The 22044-nt window shown below is 37.1% G+C and overlaps 1 protein-coding gene across 4 annotated transcripts in view; it reads left to right on the forward strand.

The window, feature by feature from the left end:
- The window catches only part of dab2ipa (DAB2 interacting protein a), a 128370-nt gene that overhangs the window by 263 nt on the left and 106063 nt on the right, over positions 1 to 22044 (forward strand). For 2 of the 4 annotated variants that reach the window (XM_077223859.1, XM_077223860.1), the window contains exons 2-3: positions 1190 to 1311; positions 1663 to 1789. In XM_077223859.1, coding sequence (XP_077079974.1) covers positions 1190 to 1311; positions 1663 to 1789 — 249 coding nt within the window. Of the gene's footprint in view, positions 1 to 1189; positions 1312 to 1662; positions 1790 to 6536; positions 6734 to 22044 lie in introns of those variants that run through there. The other 2 variants (XM_077223864.1, XM_077223863.1) reach the window with 2 other exon arrangements.

The raw sequence follows: 22044 nt of genomic DNA on the forward strand, positions 1-22044 counted from the left end.
ATATTATCAATATGTTTGCTTATATAAATAAGTTTGTCTGTTATATGTTTACCGTGGATGTTTATTGTTTGTTTGGAATTTTTTTTTTTTACAGTGAGAAGTCGACTGGGGCAGTCAGTCAGTATTTCTAATAGGGTAGATTGATTTAAAAAAAAAAAGTAAATTCCTGTATTTACACTTCTTACAGTCTACAAAAAACTATTTGACATGATTACATTAAAGATACAGTTAAACAGACTTTTTTTCATGTCTAAGCATGTTGTCACACTCAGTCACTCTGTCATGGTCATACAAAAATATTTTTATGATTAAAAAAAACATTAAACAGCAAAAACATTAAAGTACGCAATGGACAAACATCAATCCATTGATCATTAAAAAAAATGTGTTATGAATGTCTGTGATTTTAAATTAAATTACATTTAGGTACTATATCATACTGCATGTGACAAATTGCCCCAACAACCTGACATTTTTGATAGGCTAGGCCTACAGTCACAGTTTAACTTTTCAGACAAATTCTGCCATCATTATATTGTTGACTTGTATCTGAATGTATGTAAATGTTGTCTTCAAGTGTTCCCTTATTTACCTGAAATGTATAGAAAAACAATAAATATTACAATTTTAGTTTGAATTCACCAAAAATATACCAACATTGAAAAAATCAGTTCTCAAGTCTTTTATAGAGTATTAATATTTTACAGAGTCTTACTAAACAGATGTCTTCTAGAGTATTTCATATTTTATTCTGTGTCTCAGCAATATAATATGTATATCTCAGTGTCTTGCCCTTTAGCCAGCAAAATTGTATCATTTTCCTAATTATATAAAAACAGTTCTGAAGGTCACAGGATCGTGGCACAGTCCCAGAGGTGCACTACAACAGCCTAAAGAAAAATCTTTTAAATTTTCTTTTTAAACTCAGCAAATTAAATTAACTAAATTGAAGGCTATCTAATTCAGTTAACCTAGCGTTGCGCTTTCATACAAAACAATACTCATAACTGAATCTAGACCAAGCAGGAAGGATTGTCCATTCATAGAACTGTTTTCCAGTTGGCTTTATGTTTTAGCTGCTTAGACTCACACTCTTTGGTCCTGCTGTGGTTGTAATTGATCCATGAAGGCCTCATCTTCTTGTCTCATTTCTCATACTTATGATCCAAAAACTGTTTCTGTTTTACAGACATGAAAGGTTCATCAATCCACTGGATATCTTGTGGACAGCCACTATCAGAACCAATCGGATGGCAGGTCAAGTTTTGCTTGGTTGCAGAATGTCAACTAGTTCTTCTGGACAAAAGAGAGGTATACACACACACACACACACACACACACACACACACACACACACACACACACACACACACACACACACACACACACACACACACACACACACACACACACACACACACACAAAGACAAGACATAGTTAATCTTAGTCATTGTTAAAAAATAATGCGTTTTTAATCCTTTTGATTATGACCTCACATTTAATGGCACCCTTTAAACTCAAGGGGGCAGCACATGTCAACGGGTCAAAGTAACAGGTCAGAGCACAGAAGATGAGCTTTCTTCAGCCTACAGAGTCTATATTGTAGGCCTTTGCCCACCAACACTGTAACTCTATGAACGGCTTCTGTGACCTTTCCTTAGATCAGTCCATTGCTGTTCCGAGAGCGTCGCGCTGAATCTTGCACCGTATGGCTCCTGCGACGTAGCACCAGCATTCCCAAGGGAGTTCAGATCCGTAAGGACCAGAGCACTCAAACCAGAAATAGCAGTGAGTAGGATCTGCTTGCACACCTGTTGCAGGGAAAAAAACAGTTCGATGACAAATAAACTCTTATAATAGTCTTTAAAGGTAATAGAGTGGCAAAGTGGAAGACAAAAGTAAACATGTTGTAACAGTGGTGGATCACTTGATTGCTGCTGCCAATCTGCGCTGCTTTTACCATAGTATCTTTATGCTGAGTCTAGTACACTGTTTTAAATGAGTGATTTTGACAAATGACCTGCTCATTGCTGTGCTAAAGGTAGGGATAACGTGTGCAAGTTAATACGATTTGGCCACTATTTATTTATGTAATGTTTCTGAATATATTGTTTTTACTCATATACGCAGATGTTTAGTGATTTGAACTTCAAAATTATACCCTCGCCTTCATTGTGATAAAGTTCAGATGTGACGCCAATTTACAGACCCATGAAATGGAGCATGATGGAACGCACTGTAGACTCCACTGTTTTCCGTTTGTCCAGATCTGTCTCAGACAGGCTGCAGACCAGTAATTTGCAGTGGGAGGCATAATTATGATGGTGTTACAGGATGGCTATTGTTTAGAATTGCCTAATAGGGGCTCTGGTTCACAATGCCATTGAATTTGGGGACGAGGCACATTATGCCAACGGTTGCTTTGTGAAAAGGTTAAAGAGAACCATTGCATTAAGTAGGCCAGCATGTTCATATATTAGCTAGATAAAGTTTAATTGTGATTATCTATCTATCTATCTATCTATCTATCTATCTATCTATCTATCTATCTATCTATCTATCTATCTATCTATCTATCTATCTATCTATCTATCTATCTATCTATCTATATTAGCTAGATAAAGTTTAATTGTGACTATCTATCTATCTATCTATCTATCTATCTATCTATCTATCTATCTATCTATCTATCTATATATCTATCTATCTATCTATCTATCTATTAGGGGTGGAACGGTACACAGAAGTCACGGTTCGGTTCATACCTCGGTTCAGTCATCACGGTTCGGTACGATTTCGGTACAATGGAGTGAAAAGCAAAACAAAAATGTAGAAGGCATTTTTATGAATGTCTTAAGCCTTGTATTTTTTAAATAAGTTTTATTAATAAAGGCATTGAACCAGTTTATTTGTAGTGCACTGACAATAGTTTTATATAATTTAATTAGTTTATTAATTAAATTAATAAAAAGACAAAGACCTTGCGATATGTTTGGTATGTTTGAATTAATTTAAAATTAATTTGCGATCTTTCAGATCAATATATTTGTTTTTCTTAATTTTAATCAACCCTAACTTTATTCTCATCTGAATTATAAATAATTGATTTCCGTATAAAATAATACTAGGCTACCATTAAAAACCACATTTGATTTTCTTTTTTAATCAATGTAGAATGTGTAATTTAAAAGTAAAACTGTGTGTGTCTGTCTGTGTCTGTCTGTCTGTGTGTGTGTGTGTGTGTGTGTGTGTGTGTGTGTGTGTGTGTGTGTGTGTGTGTGTGTGTGTGTGGCCTGGTAAACCCTACATTATGGGGACAAAATGTCCCCATAAGGATGGCAATATCTGAAATCCTTGTTCGTGTGGGGACATTTTTTGGTCCCCATGAGGAAAACAGCTTATAAATCATACTAAGTGATGTTTTTTGAAAATGTAAAAATGCTGAAAGTTTTCTGTGATGGGTAGGTTTAGTGTAAGGGAATAGAATATACAGTTTTTACAGTATAAAAATCATTATGTCTATGGAAAGTCCCCATAAAACATGGAAACACTACGTGTGTGTGTGTGTGTGTGTGTGTGTGTGCGTGTGTGTGTGTGTGTGTGTGTGTGTGTGTGTGTGTGTGTGTGTGTGTGTGTGTGTGTGTGTGTGTGTGTGTGTGTGTGTGTGCGTGCGTGCGTGCGATTTTGGTTGGGTGACAGTTGTAGGTTACAGTTTGACAAGAGAGTGTGACAAAAGCACAATGTTGTGTTTTATTGCGAGTGTACACAAATATATGTAAACACTTTGCAGTTTGAATTATATGTTTACTGAGTATGTTTTTGTTTCCACTGTTCGATCGCGCCTGCGCCTGCTTCTCTCTCTCTCTCTCTCTCTCTCTCTCACACACACACACACACACACACACACAGTTCGATCGCGCCCGCGCCTCTCTCTCACACACACACACACACACGCACACACACACACACAGTTCGATTGCGGCCGCTCCTCTCCCTCTCTCTCGCGCGCACACACACACTTCAGCATTGCAATATTGACTTCGCAGTCTGTTCATTATGCTGCGTTCAGACCAAACGCAAATTGAGCGAATTTTAGCGCTATTTAGAGTTTAATTTATTTTTATACCGTGTATTCTACGTGTAAATTCGTGCACCGAACCGTGACGCCCGTACCGATTCGGTTCAATACGACTACATGTACCGTTCCACCCCTACTATCTATCTATCTATCTATCTATCTATCTATCTATCTATCTATCTATCTATCTATCTATCTATCTATCTATCTATCTATCTATCTATCTATCTATCTATCTATCTATCTATCTATCTATCTATCTATCTATCTGTCTATCATTATGTCTGTCTGTCTGTCACAGTTAAAAAAAATTTTCTTTATTAAAAAATGTGATTTGAAACCCATTTCCCCCAAGAGCGTAATATAAATGTTATGCACACTAACTTTTCAAATTTGAGGTTCGTAAGACTTTTTTGTTTATGAAAGAGGTCTCATGCTCACAAGGCTGCATTTATTTACTAAAATACAGCATAATACAGAGTATTATTATTTATAAAAAAAAATTTAATACATAATAAAAAGTAATATTGTGAAATTTTATTTAATTAAAAAAAAAACTATTCTTTGATGAATATACAGCTCAAAAGAACAGGGCCTATCTGAAACAGAAATATTTTGTAACAATGTAATAATCTTTACTATTACTTTTGATCAATTAAATGCATACTTGCTGAAAAAGTAAGTAGTTCGTTTCAAACTTTTGAATGGTAGTGTATGATCATGGGCAGATCCTAAAAAACTGATTTGGCAAAAGATCTCATACATTCCAGAATGTTCTTCAGATCTCAGTGAGATTCTTCTCTGTTGTGTGAGCCGTAGTGTCATCGCAGCTCAGCATTGTGCTAATGCTTGTGTCAGACACTGGCAGCTTGTTGCTGACTCAGCAAATGTCTCTGCGTTTACTCTGCACACCCCCGCAGAAACACAGGCATTTAACACCCCCCCACACACACACACACACACACACAATCACACACACGCTCCTGTACATCAGCGGCATCCTAATCTGTGTCGTAGCTCTTAAGAGTAAGGCACTTGATATCCATATGTGGTATCAAATCTGATTAAAATTGGATTTTTGGAAATATGTTGCAGTCTGATCGGATTTCAAGTTTCAGGTTCTGTCCTCATTCAGGATGTGAAGTCTGTAAAGTCTTACAGTGCTGTAGTGTCTGCTCTTGTTTGTAGCATTAACTTTGTTTTGGATCATGGTTGAGTGAATGAGTGAGCAGTATTGAAGAAAGTATATTTGTAAAAAGTAATAATGCACCTCATGAGTTCCGAGCACTTGGGTGAGATTAGGTTGTATGATGGACATGAGCATAAAAAATATATTAAGCGTAGCATCAGTTCTGGCAGGTCACGCATCATGCATCAGCTGCATACCGCCAATCCCAACTATATGCAATTGCCAATCGTATTTGATGATAGTGGTCCTGACAGAATTCCAGTTTTCTGTCCCCTCTTTACACAGTAATAGCTCTCTTATGAAATAGGAATAGATATAGAATCGTTTGGTGCTGAATGGACTGTTATACTGATCCATATTGGTTTCATTACGTGGAAAATGTGAACAAATGGATTCTCTCTATAGTCATTATTGTTCTGCAGTCATTTTAGGACTTTGTAACTTTTTTTTTTGTCCAGTTAAATAAAGTATTTTTATAAAAATATTTACCAGCCTATTTACACAATTACAAGAAAATTAACAATACATCAGATAATTCATTCAAATTTGAAAAACCTATAAATTGATTAGCAATGAAAGCAGTATTCCTAAGAAAACATATTTTGTTTGATATTTGGATTATAGAAAGGCAGGAATAAAGAAAAACCTGGAATATTCCTTTACAAATTGCCAGTTTTTCATTTTAGAAACTGCATATAGCATCCACAGCAGTGAAATAGAGTTTTTGATAATGTTTTGAATTTGATTTTGTTTTTATATAATCTTTCACTTTAATTTTAGTTAGTTTTAGTAATTTTGTATCACTTTTATGAAGTTTTATATATTTTAGTTTGTTTCATTTTTAATAAACTTAAACTAAATGGAAATTAGAAATACCTTAACTTAAATAGTTAATGCTTATTTAATCAAAGTAATTATTTTTATGGTTTTAGTTAATTTAGTTAACAATAACATCTGCCGACATGACAGCTCTAACCATAGTAATAAAAATAATTTAACTCCTGTATGTTCACATCATTGTTATATTGTGATCAAATAAACGGCATTTCTATCTTTAAAAATGATAACATAATGCACTGCATAACAGGAATGAGCTGTAAGATCTTGAGGATGGTAAAAAGCATGTTCTCATAGAGAGAGAGAGAGAAAGCAAGTAATCAAGATTTAAAGGGGAAAAAAATCCCTGCTGTGTCTTTAAGAGCTCTGCCGCTCATGTGGGAGTGAGTGGGGCCCAGAGAAGTGGCTCAGCCCAGCACAGATCTGCTCCGACTGCCAGATGCTACGCTCCAGCCAGAACGGAGAGCAGGCAGGCTGCACGGGAGGCAGCGCTCTTCTGGCAAACGGGTGACGAGGCAGAGGGAACCGTTGCTGTCTTCCCCTCCCCTGGCACTGAGAGCATGTCTGATTTTGCCTGTCTTTGAAGTTATGGAGTTGGACAACAAACTTGCGCTGGACGGCCACCATGGTAAGAGGAGAACTTGGATACACTTTTAACAAAGCGCTTGAAGTGTTTAGAGCCAGTGATGTGAGCTCGTGTATGTGGGGCTGTGGAACAGATTAGTGCAGGTTGCTAGAGCTTGTCTGCTTTTTGCAGTTTTTGTATTTTAACAACTGTGATCTACAGAATGTGTGTAATTATGTCCTAAAATATGTCTTTTGCAGGTAGGTAAGGGATCAGAACATGTTTGTTAACTGAACGGATGAAAACACTGTAACATCAACAGATGTGTTCACTCAGGTGGCTACTATTACATCAAGACAGGCTGAAGCCTTGACATGCGTTAAACCTTGCATTAAACAGGCCAAGAGTTCACTTTTCTGTCCAACAGCACTGAAAACCATTACTTGCACCCTACAAATGTACTACAACTCTCTGAAAAATAAGTTGAATTAGTAGATGCATTGGGATGTTGCTATGAAACCTGTGCCACCCTGTTGTGTTCGAAAACATTTACGCCATTGTATTCAGGAATGAACTAGTTCTGGTTGTAGTTTTGTTGGTTAATGTATTTTCAATGAGGCTTAATACACCCTCAGGACTGTTTTGAAGGATTTATTGCTGTCTGTGTTCATGCTGATGTGACACTCATGTAGGCTGAGATGAACTTTAGAGGGATATGTAGGTGCGTTCACGCCATTTCGTAATAACCTTAACGATTCGGAAAAGTAAAAAGCCTTCACATGCTGGAACGTGTAATTACAATGTGTAAACTCGTAATTTTCGGAGAGCTGCGACTTGTACCACGTGGCCACTGTACCACCTGACCACTGCAGGTTTAAGGTGTGTTCAAATTGAAGTGGCGCTGTGCAGACAATCAGTGTATGACATCAAAATACCGCGAGAGCGATTTGAAAGCAAACAGAGATGCATTTACAGTAATTATGACATGGCGTGAATGCAGCATGTGTCATGGACCCTTAAAGGGATAGCTCATCAAAAAATAAAAATTCTGTCAACATTTATTCACCCTCAAGTTGTTCCAAACCTGCATGAATTTATTTTTTCTGCTGAACAAAAAAGAAGATATTCTGAAGAATGTTTGTAACCAAACAGATGTGGGGCTATGGAAAATACTATGGAAGTCAATGGGGTCCATCAACTTTTTGGTTACAAACATTGTTCAGAATATCTTCTTTTGTGTTCAGCAGAACAAAGAAATTCATACAGGTTTGGAACAACTTGAGGGTGAGTAAATTATAACAGAATTTTCATTTTTAAGCAAACTGTTTCAAATTGTTTGAGACTTTTAAAAGGCATACAAAGGGGTAAGGGAATAAAATAGTTAGCTTTCCTATCAGATGAATACACATAGTCCATGTAGATAAAAAGTGAAGTAAAAGTCTATTTGTTTTTTCTTGAAGTGTTGTCTTTCTTGTACATCCATTTTAGGGCTACATTTGAGTTGCATAGGGGTTGTACAACATCTTACTGTACATCATCAGTGTAGTGTAATTTATGGTTCATATAGGCTAATTAAAAAGTATTTAGTTGGTAATGACATGGAAATGCTCTGCCATGTTCATCACTTTTTAATTTTCCCCAGGAAACTGGAATCAAACAGAATTGTTCAGATATTCATCAGCATAACCCATGTGAATTTTGCATTTCAGCACAAGTTTAAAATGTTTTGAGCCACTGAATAATTAATTAAATTAGCTCTTTTGCACCGAGATCAAATAGAGAATACAAATAGACGTGTAACTAGTGTAAGAACTATGATTGAAAAGTTTTGGAAAAACCTCCAGTGCAATGAAAAGATCTGAAACATTTGGTTTTGGTGGGATTTATGATTTTTTTTGTTTGATGCTTCACTTTGGTTAGCAATATTTGGTAAAAAATAAAATAAAATAATCCAGCAAATATATTTTGGGCTCAAAGCAATCCTGCTTGTAACTTTGCTGAGGATTAAACATCCCAGACATGGCTCTGAATGGTGACAATCTTTGTGAAGAACATAATCCTTGTGATATATCAAGATGGACATAATCTCCTTTAGTCAGATGAAGTCATAATTTCCTCAATCTTGTTCCTGATGCCCCAGCCCGTGTTTTATGCAGCATCAGTTTAATTTGGCCAGTGCCGCTGATGACTGTCTGACCATTGTTACAGCAAAGCATCATATTGTCATGCTTTTCTTTTCGAAATACGTTTAGCAACATTTTGTTTTGGACTTCTATCCATTTAATTTGCTGGCATGAGGACTGGCTATGTTCCAAACACTCAATGTGACTGAGTAATAAACATTTGTACTCTTTCAATGCAGGACTGTATTATTTATGGCATAAGCCAGATAGCTTGTGTTATGGTAACCTCCTGTTATCCTTTGGTTAAAGCTGAAGCGTGTCGTTTTTCTCCTTTCTCAGCTTAATTTGCAGAGATTATAAGAAAACTACTTTTTAGAGGTTGATTCCCCTAAAAAGTGTAAACTCTGTGGCACTACTAAAACATTGTTCTTAAAAGTGTCATAAGCCTAAGTAGACGTTGAGACTATTGCTGTCAATAGTTTATATTCAAGCTACTTAGGCTTACGATGCTTTTGGGAAATGCAGCCCAGGCCTGACATAGCAACATTAACACTGTGGAATAGGGGAATGATTAGAAACCTTCTTTTTTTTTAGTTTAAGTCTTTTTGCAATTTTGTTTCATAAAACCAGTGATGTGCAGAAATTACACACTACATCTTTAAAATGCAGTTAGTCTATTTTTGGTCCACTTTTAAGTTTTTTTTTTTCAAGTCAAGTCACCTTTATTTATATAGCGCTTTTTACAGTACATATTGTTTCAAAGCAGCTTTGCAAAGATAACAGGAAAATAGAGTTGTACTAGTATTGTTAAATATAAAATTAAATGTCCTCAACTAAGCAAGCCAAAAGCCAATGGCGACAAAGGCGAAAAAGGCGGTTTGCGGTAAACCTCGGGATAAGCAGAGAGACTAATATTAGCGTAGATGCCATCCTTCTTATGATGTACAAAGTACATCAGGATTTATGGGAAGTGTTCCCGGTTCCGGCTGATCTAAACTATGCAGCCTAACATTGAATTATAGAAGTCTATAATGTGTTATGTGTATGCTAAGCCAAAGAGATGTGTTTTTAGTCTAGATTTGAACTGACAGACTGTGTCTGCTTCCCCGACCATGTTAGGAAGACTGTTCCAAAGTTTTGGTGCTAAATATGAAAAGGATCTACCGCCAGCAGTCGATTTTGATATTCTAGGTATTATCAACTGACCAGAAAGGATTTCATGTTTTTTCATGTTTTTGAAAGTAGTCTCTTATGCTCATTAATGCTATAATTATTTGATCAAAAATACAGTAATAACAGTAATACTGTGAAACATTATTACAATTTAAAATAACTCTAAAATTATTCAGAAATCATTCTAATATGCTGTTTTGCAGCTCAGTAAACATTTCATAATATTATCAATGTTGAAAACAGTTGTGCTCCTTAATATTTTTTCCAGAAACTCAAATATTTTTTTTTCAGAATTCTTTGACAAATAGAATGTTAAAAAAAAGGATATTTTTTTGTAACAATTTTTTTAAGAGGACACTTACTAATCCCAAACTTTTAAACTCTATAGATGTGCAGTAGTTAAAACTTAGTCTAATTGTAAGTGTCACAATGATAATGGTTGAATACAAATATAGAAGTATGAAAGGCTACAAAGTGTTGAATATGACCTCTTTAATGCACAAATAAACAGTGACAGTAAATCACAGATACAGTACGCTCTGAATCTGTTTACTCCAGGCTAGCTTGAAAAATCTTCCCTAAAATTTCACAGCTATGCCTTTGGTAAGCTGGATGTTCAGGCTTTTTATCAGTAGTGGGAAATCCCAGTTTAGTCATAATTGGTAATTAGGGGTAGTCAACTGAGTCTTTATTCAGCCCATAGACTGAGGAACAGCACTCCCCTAATTGCATGGTATTAAAATAATTAATTATTATTGAGATTTATCGGGAGGGAAGATTAAACAATAGAGCTCTCTCATAGCATTGAGGCTATATTTTAAGAGTACAGTGGATGCCTGTTTTATAGTAGGGCAAATCACTTCAAGATACACTGTAATGGCTTAATATCTGCTTTTGAAAGGATAAGACATCCAGATATAAACTGAACAGAAATGTGTTGTGGTTCTGTAAATATCATAAGCCATCAAAAAGTGTTTTTCAGAACTTAGATTAATTTTACATGACAAATTCATGTTTTTAATTTCTATTTTCACCATGTTCAACAGGACAAACTGTTAAAATGTAATGCCCTTTAATGATTGTTTCTCAGTGTTTTATACCAAGCCATGTGTCCCTCCAGGTCTATGGAAGTTACAGCTGTGGTTTACATCTTGGTCCCAATTAAAGTTTAAGTAACACAAAATTGACCTTTAACAAATCCTGAATGGCTGCCATTAAAGGAAAGGACATTTTGAAAAAGGGCAGCTGCAAAATGCGTCAGAATCAGGAGTAGGTGGGCGAAATAGGCTCTAAATCCTGGACCTCGATGATAAGGTCATTGTTAGAGATTTGCAGAGACACTTATGTGATGTTTTGGTCTTTTCCTTATGAATTGTTTCAGAGATATACTGAATACAGCTCTTCCACTATCCATACTTACGGTAGCCCCATTTCATAAATGATAATGTAGCAATGTTCAGGGAAGAAGGAGACGGAAACCGGCGAACATTTAAACATACTTTATTAAAATAAAACCAAACAAACTAAAATACCGCCAGCAGCCCCTCGCGGACGACTGCCGGCTTACCCAAAATAAACATAACGGCCAGCAGCCCCTCGCGGACGACTGCTGGCTAAAATAAAACACAAATACAAAAAACAAAACTCAACTAAAATACAGGCCTGTTCCTCTCTCGATCATCAACGTCGTCGCTCCTCCTTTATGCTTCCGCTCCTCCGTGAGAGATGCGAGACCGGTGTGCTTCACAGGTGTTGCTCATTAGTGTCCTGTTCGCCACAGATAATAATGAGTGTTTTCTTTGTTTATTCCAGATATGAAGGATCTTTAACATGTGAGATAACATAAATCCATGTGGGCATATTGCATTTGAACTTGAAGTCAGATTTTCTTTGAATGTGAACTTGGCCCAGCTGGTTGTCATATATCTTACCGAATTTTCTGACCTCAAATGCTTCACAGAAGTGCCTTTGTGTTGCTAACAGCAGCTGTCCAAATCCCAGCTCTCTATCATGTTAGTAGGATGTTTAGACTAGAACTGTACGTCAAGTCACTTTTCTCTTTGTTGAGCTTATTTTATGATCACAACCATTGTTGGGGAAGCAGCTTTTTGGATGTTATTTGAATATAGTGAGTAGTAGCTTCATAAGCTACAATTTCAACAATTTAGCCTTTTGAAAAAGTAGCTTTCATTTTCATTTTGACAAAACAGAGTAGTAGTGTTTTAACTAATTGGTCCCAGCGGCGTTTCAAAGAGATATGTAACACCCACAAGGATTCACAAAGTTTATTAAAAATATGTACAGTTGCGGGGCCTTATTTCCAGGATATAGTTGAATATTTAGGCTTGTTAGGTTTTTACTGTATATTTTATCACAACCATTAGCAATTAGGAGTCGCTTATTTTGGCTTTTTATTTGGTGAGGCAGAATTTTCTGAATAAGTGGCTAAATTCAGTTAGTCAAGGGGCAATCAGTCTTACTTTTTAGTATCAACTTAGACCAATCAATGTTTTAATGTAACTGACTTAAAACAGTTATGAACAGTCTTAAAGAGAAAAATGTGATGGCCAACTTGTAAGACTAGTCGTAGTAGTTTATGCAACCGGCCTTCAGGCAATATGTCCATTTGCATAATGTGCTTAGACTAGTCTTACAAGTTGGTCATCTAATTTTTCAGTTACAAAAAAACATAGATTGGTCAAATTTGAATCTGAAAAGTAAGACTGATTAGCCCTAATTAGTTGCTAGTTGGTCTGACTAGTTCTTAAGACAGTCTCAACTTAGCAGCTGTTTATGCAATTGGCCCTACTAGTGACAATGACAAAATGGGTATGTTTCATGTTTACTTTATATTAGTAGAGTCACTTCTTTTAATTTTCTTTCTCATAATGATGCTAACAGCTAGAACAGCAAATGTTGCAGTAAACGTGACGTATATATTAACAGTCCAGTCTGCCCAATGCACATTATATGTCTTGGCGTCCAGACAGCTTTCAGACACTGATAATTTGATGTCTTTTATTGCTGTAGTGCAATATGAACCCTTGAGAGCTGGTTTTAGGTGCCATGAAGTAAAGCAAATGCACAGTGTGAGCTGAGCTTTTTATCTCCACTGAACCACAGATTGCTGAAGCGTTGTAACTGTTGCTAGGATGTCCGGTGGCCAGAGCTTTTATTGCTGTGGAAACATTACTTTACCCATCCCCCTTTCTGGATTGATGTGTGTTTTTACTTGTTTCTCTTTTTAACTCGTCATTTGAAACAGATGTCACCAAAGCCAGCGTTTTTCACACAATCAGCAAACACCATGTCGGGTGCCTGGTTTTACGTTGTTCTTTGGATACATGGCTTAGTATGCCAAACATTAATTCCACATTCCAGGTGATTTACAATGTGTATGGAGTCAATGGACAATATGCCTGGCATCCACATTACTATAGTAAATGTTTACTGATCCCTCAGTTTGTAAAAACTAACAGAAAACACATTTACAGTTTAACCTATAATGAAGTCTAGCAGTGATGCATACAGTATATCAGTGGCCACATTGTGACTTTTTAATGTTATCGGAACCAGTCTGATAAATAAAACAGGCTGATATATTTAAGCTGGTAAATTATAGCCAAATGATCTGACCCCATATTATTTTTACTAGACCTACCTATTTTTAAACAAATAAAATTTTTACTTGACCCTGTTAGAATTTTTTTTATTTTAAATCAGGCAGATTTTTGCAGTTAAATTAACAGTTTTTATTGTAAATTATATTTGGTGTCATTTGAAGCACTATACATATCTACATAGCTAATTTCAAGTAGTGATTTATGGTTTTACTGAATATTACTAGAGTAAAAAAAACATTGTTTATTGACTGATTGATTATAAACCCATCCAAAGCCACTTTAAAAAGTGTGTATTGGAACTTTTTCGCTGGAAGATTAAAGTGTCAGAGCCCAGACCTTCCCATAACACATTCCCTTGAGCATGCGTTCTGATTGGCTGACATTCCAGAGGAATTCAGATTTCCAAAGGGGGCTCGTTTCCCCAAAAGATGGTGGTGTGGAATGAGAGAGAGAGAGAGAGAGAATGCTGTTACTAGGCCCCTAACTGCTCATGAAAATGGAAAAAAGTAACCACTGTCCCTCTTGTTAACCCCCCACCCGCCTCTTTCATTCTCCTTTCTCTCCAAAAGTGGGAGGGTCAGTTTGCCGCACAATGTGGCAGGCCTGAGCGCCGTGTTAGAATTCTTGTGGTAATCTCCACCACCCTGTGGAGGCCGAAATAACACACAGATGGATGTAACAGGCAGGTTTTGTTTGTATATCTCGATAAGGAGCTGAGATATTGCCGGACACATCCTTGAGTCCTTCAGCTTGAGCGTCGTCCTTTCTGTTTCTGATTATTCTCTTCACAGGATGGGGTGACCTGCTTCAGAAACTGGCCTATTTCTAAGATGTCCCCATGGGCAACCAAGGTGAGAAGGAGCTGTTTTTGGGCTCCAAAAAGATGTGAAGTATTAGTTCTTTTAAAGTGGCACTATGCAGGATTCCGTTTTTGTCAAACAGCGACCCCTAGAGTCGCTGTAGAGTACTTTTATTTAACGTTACTGTCGTAACAACTCATGCAGAGCGTGACAGTCTATGATCTGCACTCACGGCCTCTGCACTTTAAAATAATAAAGTAGCCTACTGCGTTAGGCTTACCTGAGCCTAAATGCCAGATGACATCAATAGTTACATCATGCACTTCGCATTATTTCATAACAATGTCCGTTATTATGATGTTGTTAGAAATGATTATTGCAATTTATCATAATAGTTTGCAAATTCCGCTCATTTACACTATTTACAACGTGTAGGCTTATTTATGTCCTGATAATTATGTGAGATATTGACAACTGTTCGCATGATAATCGCAGGAATCAACTTTAACAGTGAAAGCCTTAAGCGAGTGTCCGGTTCCTCGCGCTGTCAGATTCTCGGCGTGTATGCGTGTAATGTGTGCAGTGCCGTAAAGCAATTTGTTACATCGCGAGGGCTGAAATCACGCGATACTTCCTGACGCGGACCGCCGGCCCAAAGTTGCAAGTGCTGTGTTTCCACTCACAGGCACCAGAGGGGGGCGAGACGACCACCATTCAACCCGAAAAGAGTCATATAACCATTCCAATAACTCTGAAGCTGATCAGTTAAGCTAAAAAAAACTGCATAGTGCTGCTTTAAACAGCATGTAGGCTTCAGGCCCAAACAGGAAGTTTTGGACATCCGAGGCCCATGGTGCACTAAGCCCACACTTTGGTTATGTAATCTCGCATAGGTTGTTGGGGAGTAGTCCTAATCATAAAATGGGTCATGCTATGATTTTGTGGACTGATCAAATTAGCATTTTTAGAAAAGATTGGCAATAATTTGTGTGCCATTTATTTACTTTTTCCTTCTAAAAGAAAAAATAGCTATTAGAAGAAAAAAATCTTTAATACCTTATTTAATAAAAGTGATGTGAAATATGCCTCCCAGCAATCAGTTTGAATGTTTAACATATAGTGTCAATCCATCTTACGGAGTCACATTCCTGATCTTTGAAATGCACAGCAGAAAAGCTTTAAACAGCCAGTAAACTCTCTGGCTGGCAGAACTCTGAATCCGAGGGTGTATATTGGCTCTGTCTGCAATTAACTTTTTATGATGCAGGCCTTGCTGTTTTAGGATCGGCTGATGAACTAATGGATCTTGTTCCTACTCTGTTTTCTATTTTTCTGCTGTTACTCCCTTTGCCTCTCTCTTTCTCCATACTCTCCCATGTTACCCTCCCCTTTTTTGTCAGGATGTTGTTTTACTCTAAAGTAAGGGTATTCCAAGCCCGGCTTTGAACTATAAAAGCTGTGGTGCTTCAGAGATGGCTGATATAGTGCCTCTATTGATCCCGTCTCCTGGCAACCTCTGACAACAGCTGAGCAAAGGACAGCGTTCCGAAATCACAAACAAGACTTTTCTTGTGCAAAGTTAAATATAGGCTTGCCCTGGCCTTGAGCATTCTGGGAGATTTGCTCTGTGGATCTTGCAAAGCTTGTGTAGATGGTACCAGGAAACCGGTATTATAACGTAAGTGCTGTTATAAGACCACTTGTTTTCGCGTAATAGATAAATCGCAGTCGTAGCTATTTTGTTTGAGATTAGTTTTCATAGTTTGCTGGCACTCATTGGTACAGAGTACCATCAATTATGCGCTATCAGTACCAGGAATTATTTTTTGCATATCAGCCTATTTTGTAATCTCTGCTTTATATGACACTCTTACTAGACAAAGGCTGTTAGTCACGCAAGCCAACATTTTGGCTATGACATTAAATTTCCATATTGTGGCTTTATCCAGCCAAGACTGGTCAAAACACCTTATGACCAATATGACCAACATTTACTCTTGAATTTGCATTACCTGGAACAAAACTTTCTGATTAATTGCTGTTTTCTGATTAATTTTCCTAACTAAAGCAGCACAATGTAGGATAAGATTGAGATCAGAATTTATTCCTTATTTAAAAATATGTTGTTTAAATGTAACTATGACAAATAATTAAACAAATGTTGGTCTTTCCCCAGTCAAGTAAATATTAGCTAGTCCAGATTCTATTTACTATATCATCTAATTTATAGAAATCTATGTAATTTATATATTATTATATATTGGTTCTGTCAGGAATTAACTAAAATTATGATGCAGGCCTTGCTGTTTTATTATCTGCTGATAAATAAATGGCTATTTTATATTTTTCCACTGTTATTTCCTTTGTCTCTCTCTCTCTCTCTCTCTCTCTCTCTCTCTCTCTCTCTCTCTCTCTCTCTCTCTCTCTCTCTCTCACACACATCTCATGTTTGTCTGTTCTCATGTTAATCACAAGGATTGCAGACTTACTGTGATTAATCAGAATGCAATTTGTATTCAACAATTTGAATCTCAGTTCTTAAATCGTGACTTTCTGCCAATGGCAGAGAAGCACTGGGTCTGTTTATTGCGGGGTGTTTAATGGAGACCCTGGCAGAGACTGCGGATTTGTTGGAACAAGCAGGTGTATGGCATATTTTATCCATGGCTCTTTGATGGCATGGAGTCCATTGTGCTAGACGTTCATTAACATACCTAAGCAAAAGAGAAATGCCAAAGTCCAATTAAATAACTGAGCAATACAGCCAAGATGTTCTGCAGGATGCAGATCGGCAGCTGAGCACAGATATTTGACAATATTTTGACTGCTACAGTCGGAATGGCTTTTACTCGTCTGAAAATGCAGCCTCATCCACTATCCAGGGGTTATAAATACCTCTCATGGCCCATTTTATAGATCATAATTTAGAGTTCTCATGTTCAGCATAACCTGCCCTGGTTGCCCCAGGGAAAAGACCCCTGTAGACACAAGTGGACCACTTATGTACCTCTTTGATGTATTTCCTGTTTGAAGTAACATCACACCTGATCTTAATGTAATAACGCTGCTTTTATTTCAGATAGTGCATGTGCCCACTAGCATGATGATGATAGGCCCTCCGGTTTTAGATTAGACTGAAGGACACAGCATGCCAGAAAGTGCTGAGATTCTTGAGGAGTCTATTCAGCTCTGGCTTAGACAGTATTAAATTTAGTTCTCAGGGTTATATGAGAGTCCATGTGCGACACTAGCAGTTGTGTCTATACTTTGGTAAGCAGAAACTAGTCTTCAGTCAAACTATATTTGATGTTATCTTTGTATATTCCTGTCGATTAGCAGCATTCAGGGAGTTTTTGGGTAACCTCACATTATTTTTACACATTCATTTGGTGAGGCTATAGTGTAGAAATTACACACTTCACTTTTTTAAAGTGTAGTGATGTTGGAAGAACTTGAGTCTACAATATAACATTATGATGGCAATTCTGGTTGCATTGCGATGTACTCTAGTTCACTAGAAAACGGACATTCAATAATTTTAATGAAATTTGTCTTAGTTAGTTCTAATATTTGGACCCCAACATTCTTTAAAATATCTTCTTTTGTGTTCTGCATAGGTTTGGAATGGGATACTGGGTGAGTAAATGATGATAGATTTTTTTTTGAATATGCCTTTAAGGCTTTCTACTAGGTCAGATAAGTAATATGCCAGAAACAAGTGGGTGGTCTGTTGACGTACTTACACCTTTTTATATTTGAGGCAAAAAGTGTTTTAGACCATCAATACAAAATTGCGTAGTAGCAACACAGAAATCTTGATTATCACAGGGGATAAAGCCCTTTGAGAACATCTGTCCTGCGTATGATTAAGGTTTTCTGAACATGTAGAATAAACTAGATTGAAATTGGGTCAAACCAGAAATTTGCTACATGTGAGATCTCACAAGTTCAAGAGATCGTTGCTGGAACTGAACCCAAAAGAAAATTACTTCAAGTGCAAACAAATCAGAACAACATGTTGCTGGTCTTTTTTTTTCTTCAGCAGCCATTAGTTTAGTTGTGTTGTTCTTCTCTGTAATTGAAATAATTGCAAAAATGGAGGAAACAATTCCTCCAGCATGGGGAAAACAATTGTGGCCATGATTGTATTGAACATGAGATTAGTTTGGGTCTTAATGCATTTTTGAATCCTCTGCCAAAAATCATTTTATCTGCTTTACTTGAAGGGGTGGAAATTAACCCGATGTTTGCCGGTTCCTTAAAGAGTTACTTCACTCATCAATTAAAATTCTGTTATAATTTTTTCAAACTGTGTGACGTTCTTACCTCAGTGGAACACACACAAAAAATATATATATATATATTGGTCACACTTTAGATTAGGGTCCAATTCTCACTATAAACTAAACATTGACTATGACTTTTGCCTCAATTAACTCCTAATTATTGATTATTAATAGTTAGTAAGGTAGTTGTTAAGTTTTGGTATTGGGCAGGATTAAGGGATGTTGAATATGGTCTTGCAGAATAAGATTTGAATACGTGCTTTATAAGAATAAACAGCCAATATCCTAATATGCATACTTATAAGCAAGTTAATGGTGAGAATTGGAACCTAAACTAAAGTGTTACTAAAATATTTTGCTGAGTGTCTGAGCTGCTCTTCATCATGCATTGAAAATGTAGTTGCATGGACCATTTGATACTTTTATAGTGCATTTTTTATTGTAACAGCTATTTTACTTTCATTGCATGTAAAAGAGAAAAAACTAAAATGGTGAAAGAATCTTCTGAACCAAAGAATCAATTGAACAACTGATGGAATGTGTTTATCCATTTCTAAATCTCACACAAGGGCTTCTACTTAAAACTGCATTGTCTTCCCAGGGATTGTGTAATTTTTAGAAATAAATGAACAGCAGATATGTGACTCTTGTCCATAAAAACAGAGATGGAACGTGTGAAATCCCTGAGGCTGTTTCTGCTGGTGCTTGTGATGGTTCAAACTGCTGGTTTTTGTTCTGGGAAGAGATTCATGAGCTTGTTTGACTGGTGCTGCAGGAAATGCGGCGTGACTGCCTGGGATTCTGGGAGCTTGATGTTAATGGTGTCTGGTGGCTGAGGGCCTCTTGCTTTCCAGGGGACGGCCAGATGATGTAAGGGCGGTGGAGCGCTTACAAGTGGCAAATACCCAAGAGCATCAGTAAACTACTAGGCCCCATGTAACTCAGTGATTGAAGTCTTGTCTCAGAGATTATGATGCAAGTTAAATGCACAGTATCTGGTGCTCTGGTGCTTAGAGTGTTATAATAATAAGCTCCTAATGTAGGATGCTTCGCCATTTGCTGGTAATGTACTTCAGTTTTTGGTTTTGTTTAGTAATTTTTATTGTAAAGTGTAAAATTAGTGGTGTGTAACAGACTTCTGAAATACGGAGGCAAAGTTTCCTCTCTGCTGTTGTTTTTTTTTTCTTCTCCAATGTAAAATTTGCATTACAGTTCCATATGAACACCCATTTGAGTGGGTGATTTGTTTACTCTGTGATTAGTCAGTCTGTTTCCACCAGTTTCACCCATTCTGGCCAATTTGCAGACTGAACATGATATTAGTAGTGCATTGACAGGGTAATATACCAACCACAGCACAACTGGAAGCATTGCCTCGTTTCATCTGTATTTTGCAATTTCTCCCCTCATGTTCATGCTGGAGAATCTCTATACATACAGTCGGCAACGCGTCATAGTTGGGGGCGTGGTCGGCGTGGGGGAAAACACCGCGAACATCATGTGTATTTGAATGACAAAATGTCTTATTGCGAAGCATTGACGCCTGCCGACCGGCAACGATATATTGCTAAATTAACTGCAATAGGGTACGATTGCCCATATTTAATTAAAAACTGGGTCAATGACCCGACCAAATGGCCGGAGGTGTCGTTTCCAGACATATTTTGCTATCTGGTTGAATCTCCAGGAAAGACATCGCGGTAGCTACCGGTAACATTGGCCTATAATTCAATCATATGTTGAATACTATAACTCCATAAAACCTTGTCACTTACAAATTGTATGTATGCTTCACTCCAAACTATTAATCCTTTTGTAAAACTGTGATCAGTAGTACGAGGTTGCCGAGGGACTGTGCTGACAGTGATCCCTAACTCACCGACTGCAGTCTGTATTGAGTGTAGACCGTAGCGATTGGCCTATCAAGCGAGCCTTCAGCTGATAACGCTAATGTGAATGAGACATCCCTTATGAAAAACAACTGTTGGAATCTTGTAGTATTTTAGGACAAAATATTATAGTAATCCTATAGGAATACTATAGTATTTTGGGTAATACTATAGAAGTACTATAGAGGTATTACAGCACATCACAGAAGTATTACACTACTATTTATTGCTTGTAGCCATTTCGTCCTCCTTTCCGGTTCTGTGTATTTATTAGGAAGGATGTAGAACTTCAATTCATAATTTGTTTGTTTATTGGCGGTACAGAAAACGACACAGCACCTCTTCGGCATGATTGTCGCGTGTATTTCAATGAGCGCCAAGGCAATGTTTTCCCCCACGGGCTAACTTCACATCACGTGACGGGGCGTTCCCAGGGGCGTTCCCAGACCAACCGACTGTATCTATGAGAACACAGTGAGCTCAAAGGAAGGGGAAAAATAGCCACTGCCTCCATCTGAAAATTGGTCTGTGTTTACTTTATTAAACTGAGTGATTTATACACGATAGAGCTCATGAACCTGCATTCAAAAGTTTGAACTCAGCTAACTGTTCTTTATCAATATAAGATTCTTTATCATTATAAGATTCTCTATTTTTTAGAAATGTGAATTATGCTGTGACTAAAAAACAAATTGAATCTTATATTTGAGCGCTGCTCACTCTCTTTACTAACTTCATGAAGTGCCATGGTTCCATCCGTCCATCCATTGAAAAAAGCCCCTGTATTAAATGTTTGTATAATATTAATTTTACTGCATTGTAGTTGAGACAAAGTCATTTTCAGCATCTGGTCTTTTTCATGTGGTGTTCCAAAATCTTTGTATGTTCCTTGCTTTTCCATTGGCCGCTTGCTTTTCTATTTTTGTCAGGCTATGGTGTAGTCTAGCTTCTTTCTAGAGCTACATAATAACTGCCACGTACAGCTGATGTAAGAGTTTTTTATTGATTGCAAAAATAACATAAATAGATCTCACACAGCCAAACAACAATACGAAAGGAGTATCTTCAGACTCTCAAGGTAAAAGACTAGATGTAACTGAAAATGTTTCTTACCAAACTTGGCATTATTGCAATAATTGCACAATAATTTAGACTCATTCTAAGTCTCATTCAAAGAAATAAACAGTCTAGGCCAGAGTGTACAGAACACTCTTTCTTTGGAAGACTTCATCTCACTTTTGTTCACCTAGTTTTCATTGGTTCATTAATTCACTTCGTCACATCATCACAGAAAGAATGTAATTATGGGTGTTCATTGGTTGATGGTTTTGGCAGTTGGAGTCCATTCTATCAAAAACTTGGAATACAAAACTCCAAACAGCAGCAAAAAATCAAGGATCTTTCTGTACTACTACCTAAGCACCTAATGTGCCTTTCAGTGAACTCTGTACACTCACAAAGACTTAACTCTAACTCTGAT

Source organism: Siphateles boraxobius, unplaced genomic scaffold, assembly GCF_051911475.1.
Source record: "Siphateles boraxobius isolate OS27281-9 unplaced genomic scaffold, OSU_SipBor_1 9, whole genome shotgun sequence".
Taxonomy (NCBI): Eukaryota; Metazoa; Chordata; class Actinopteri; order Cypriniformes; family Leuciscidae; genus Siphateles; species Siphateles boraxobius.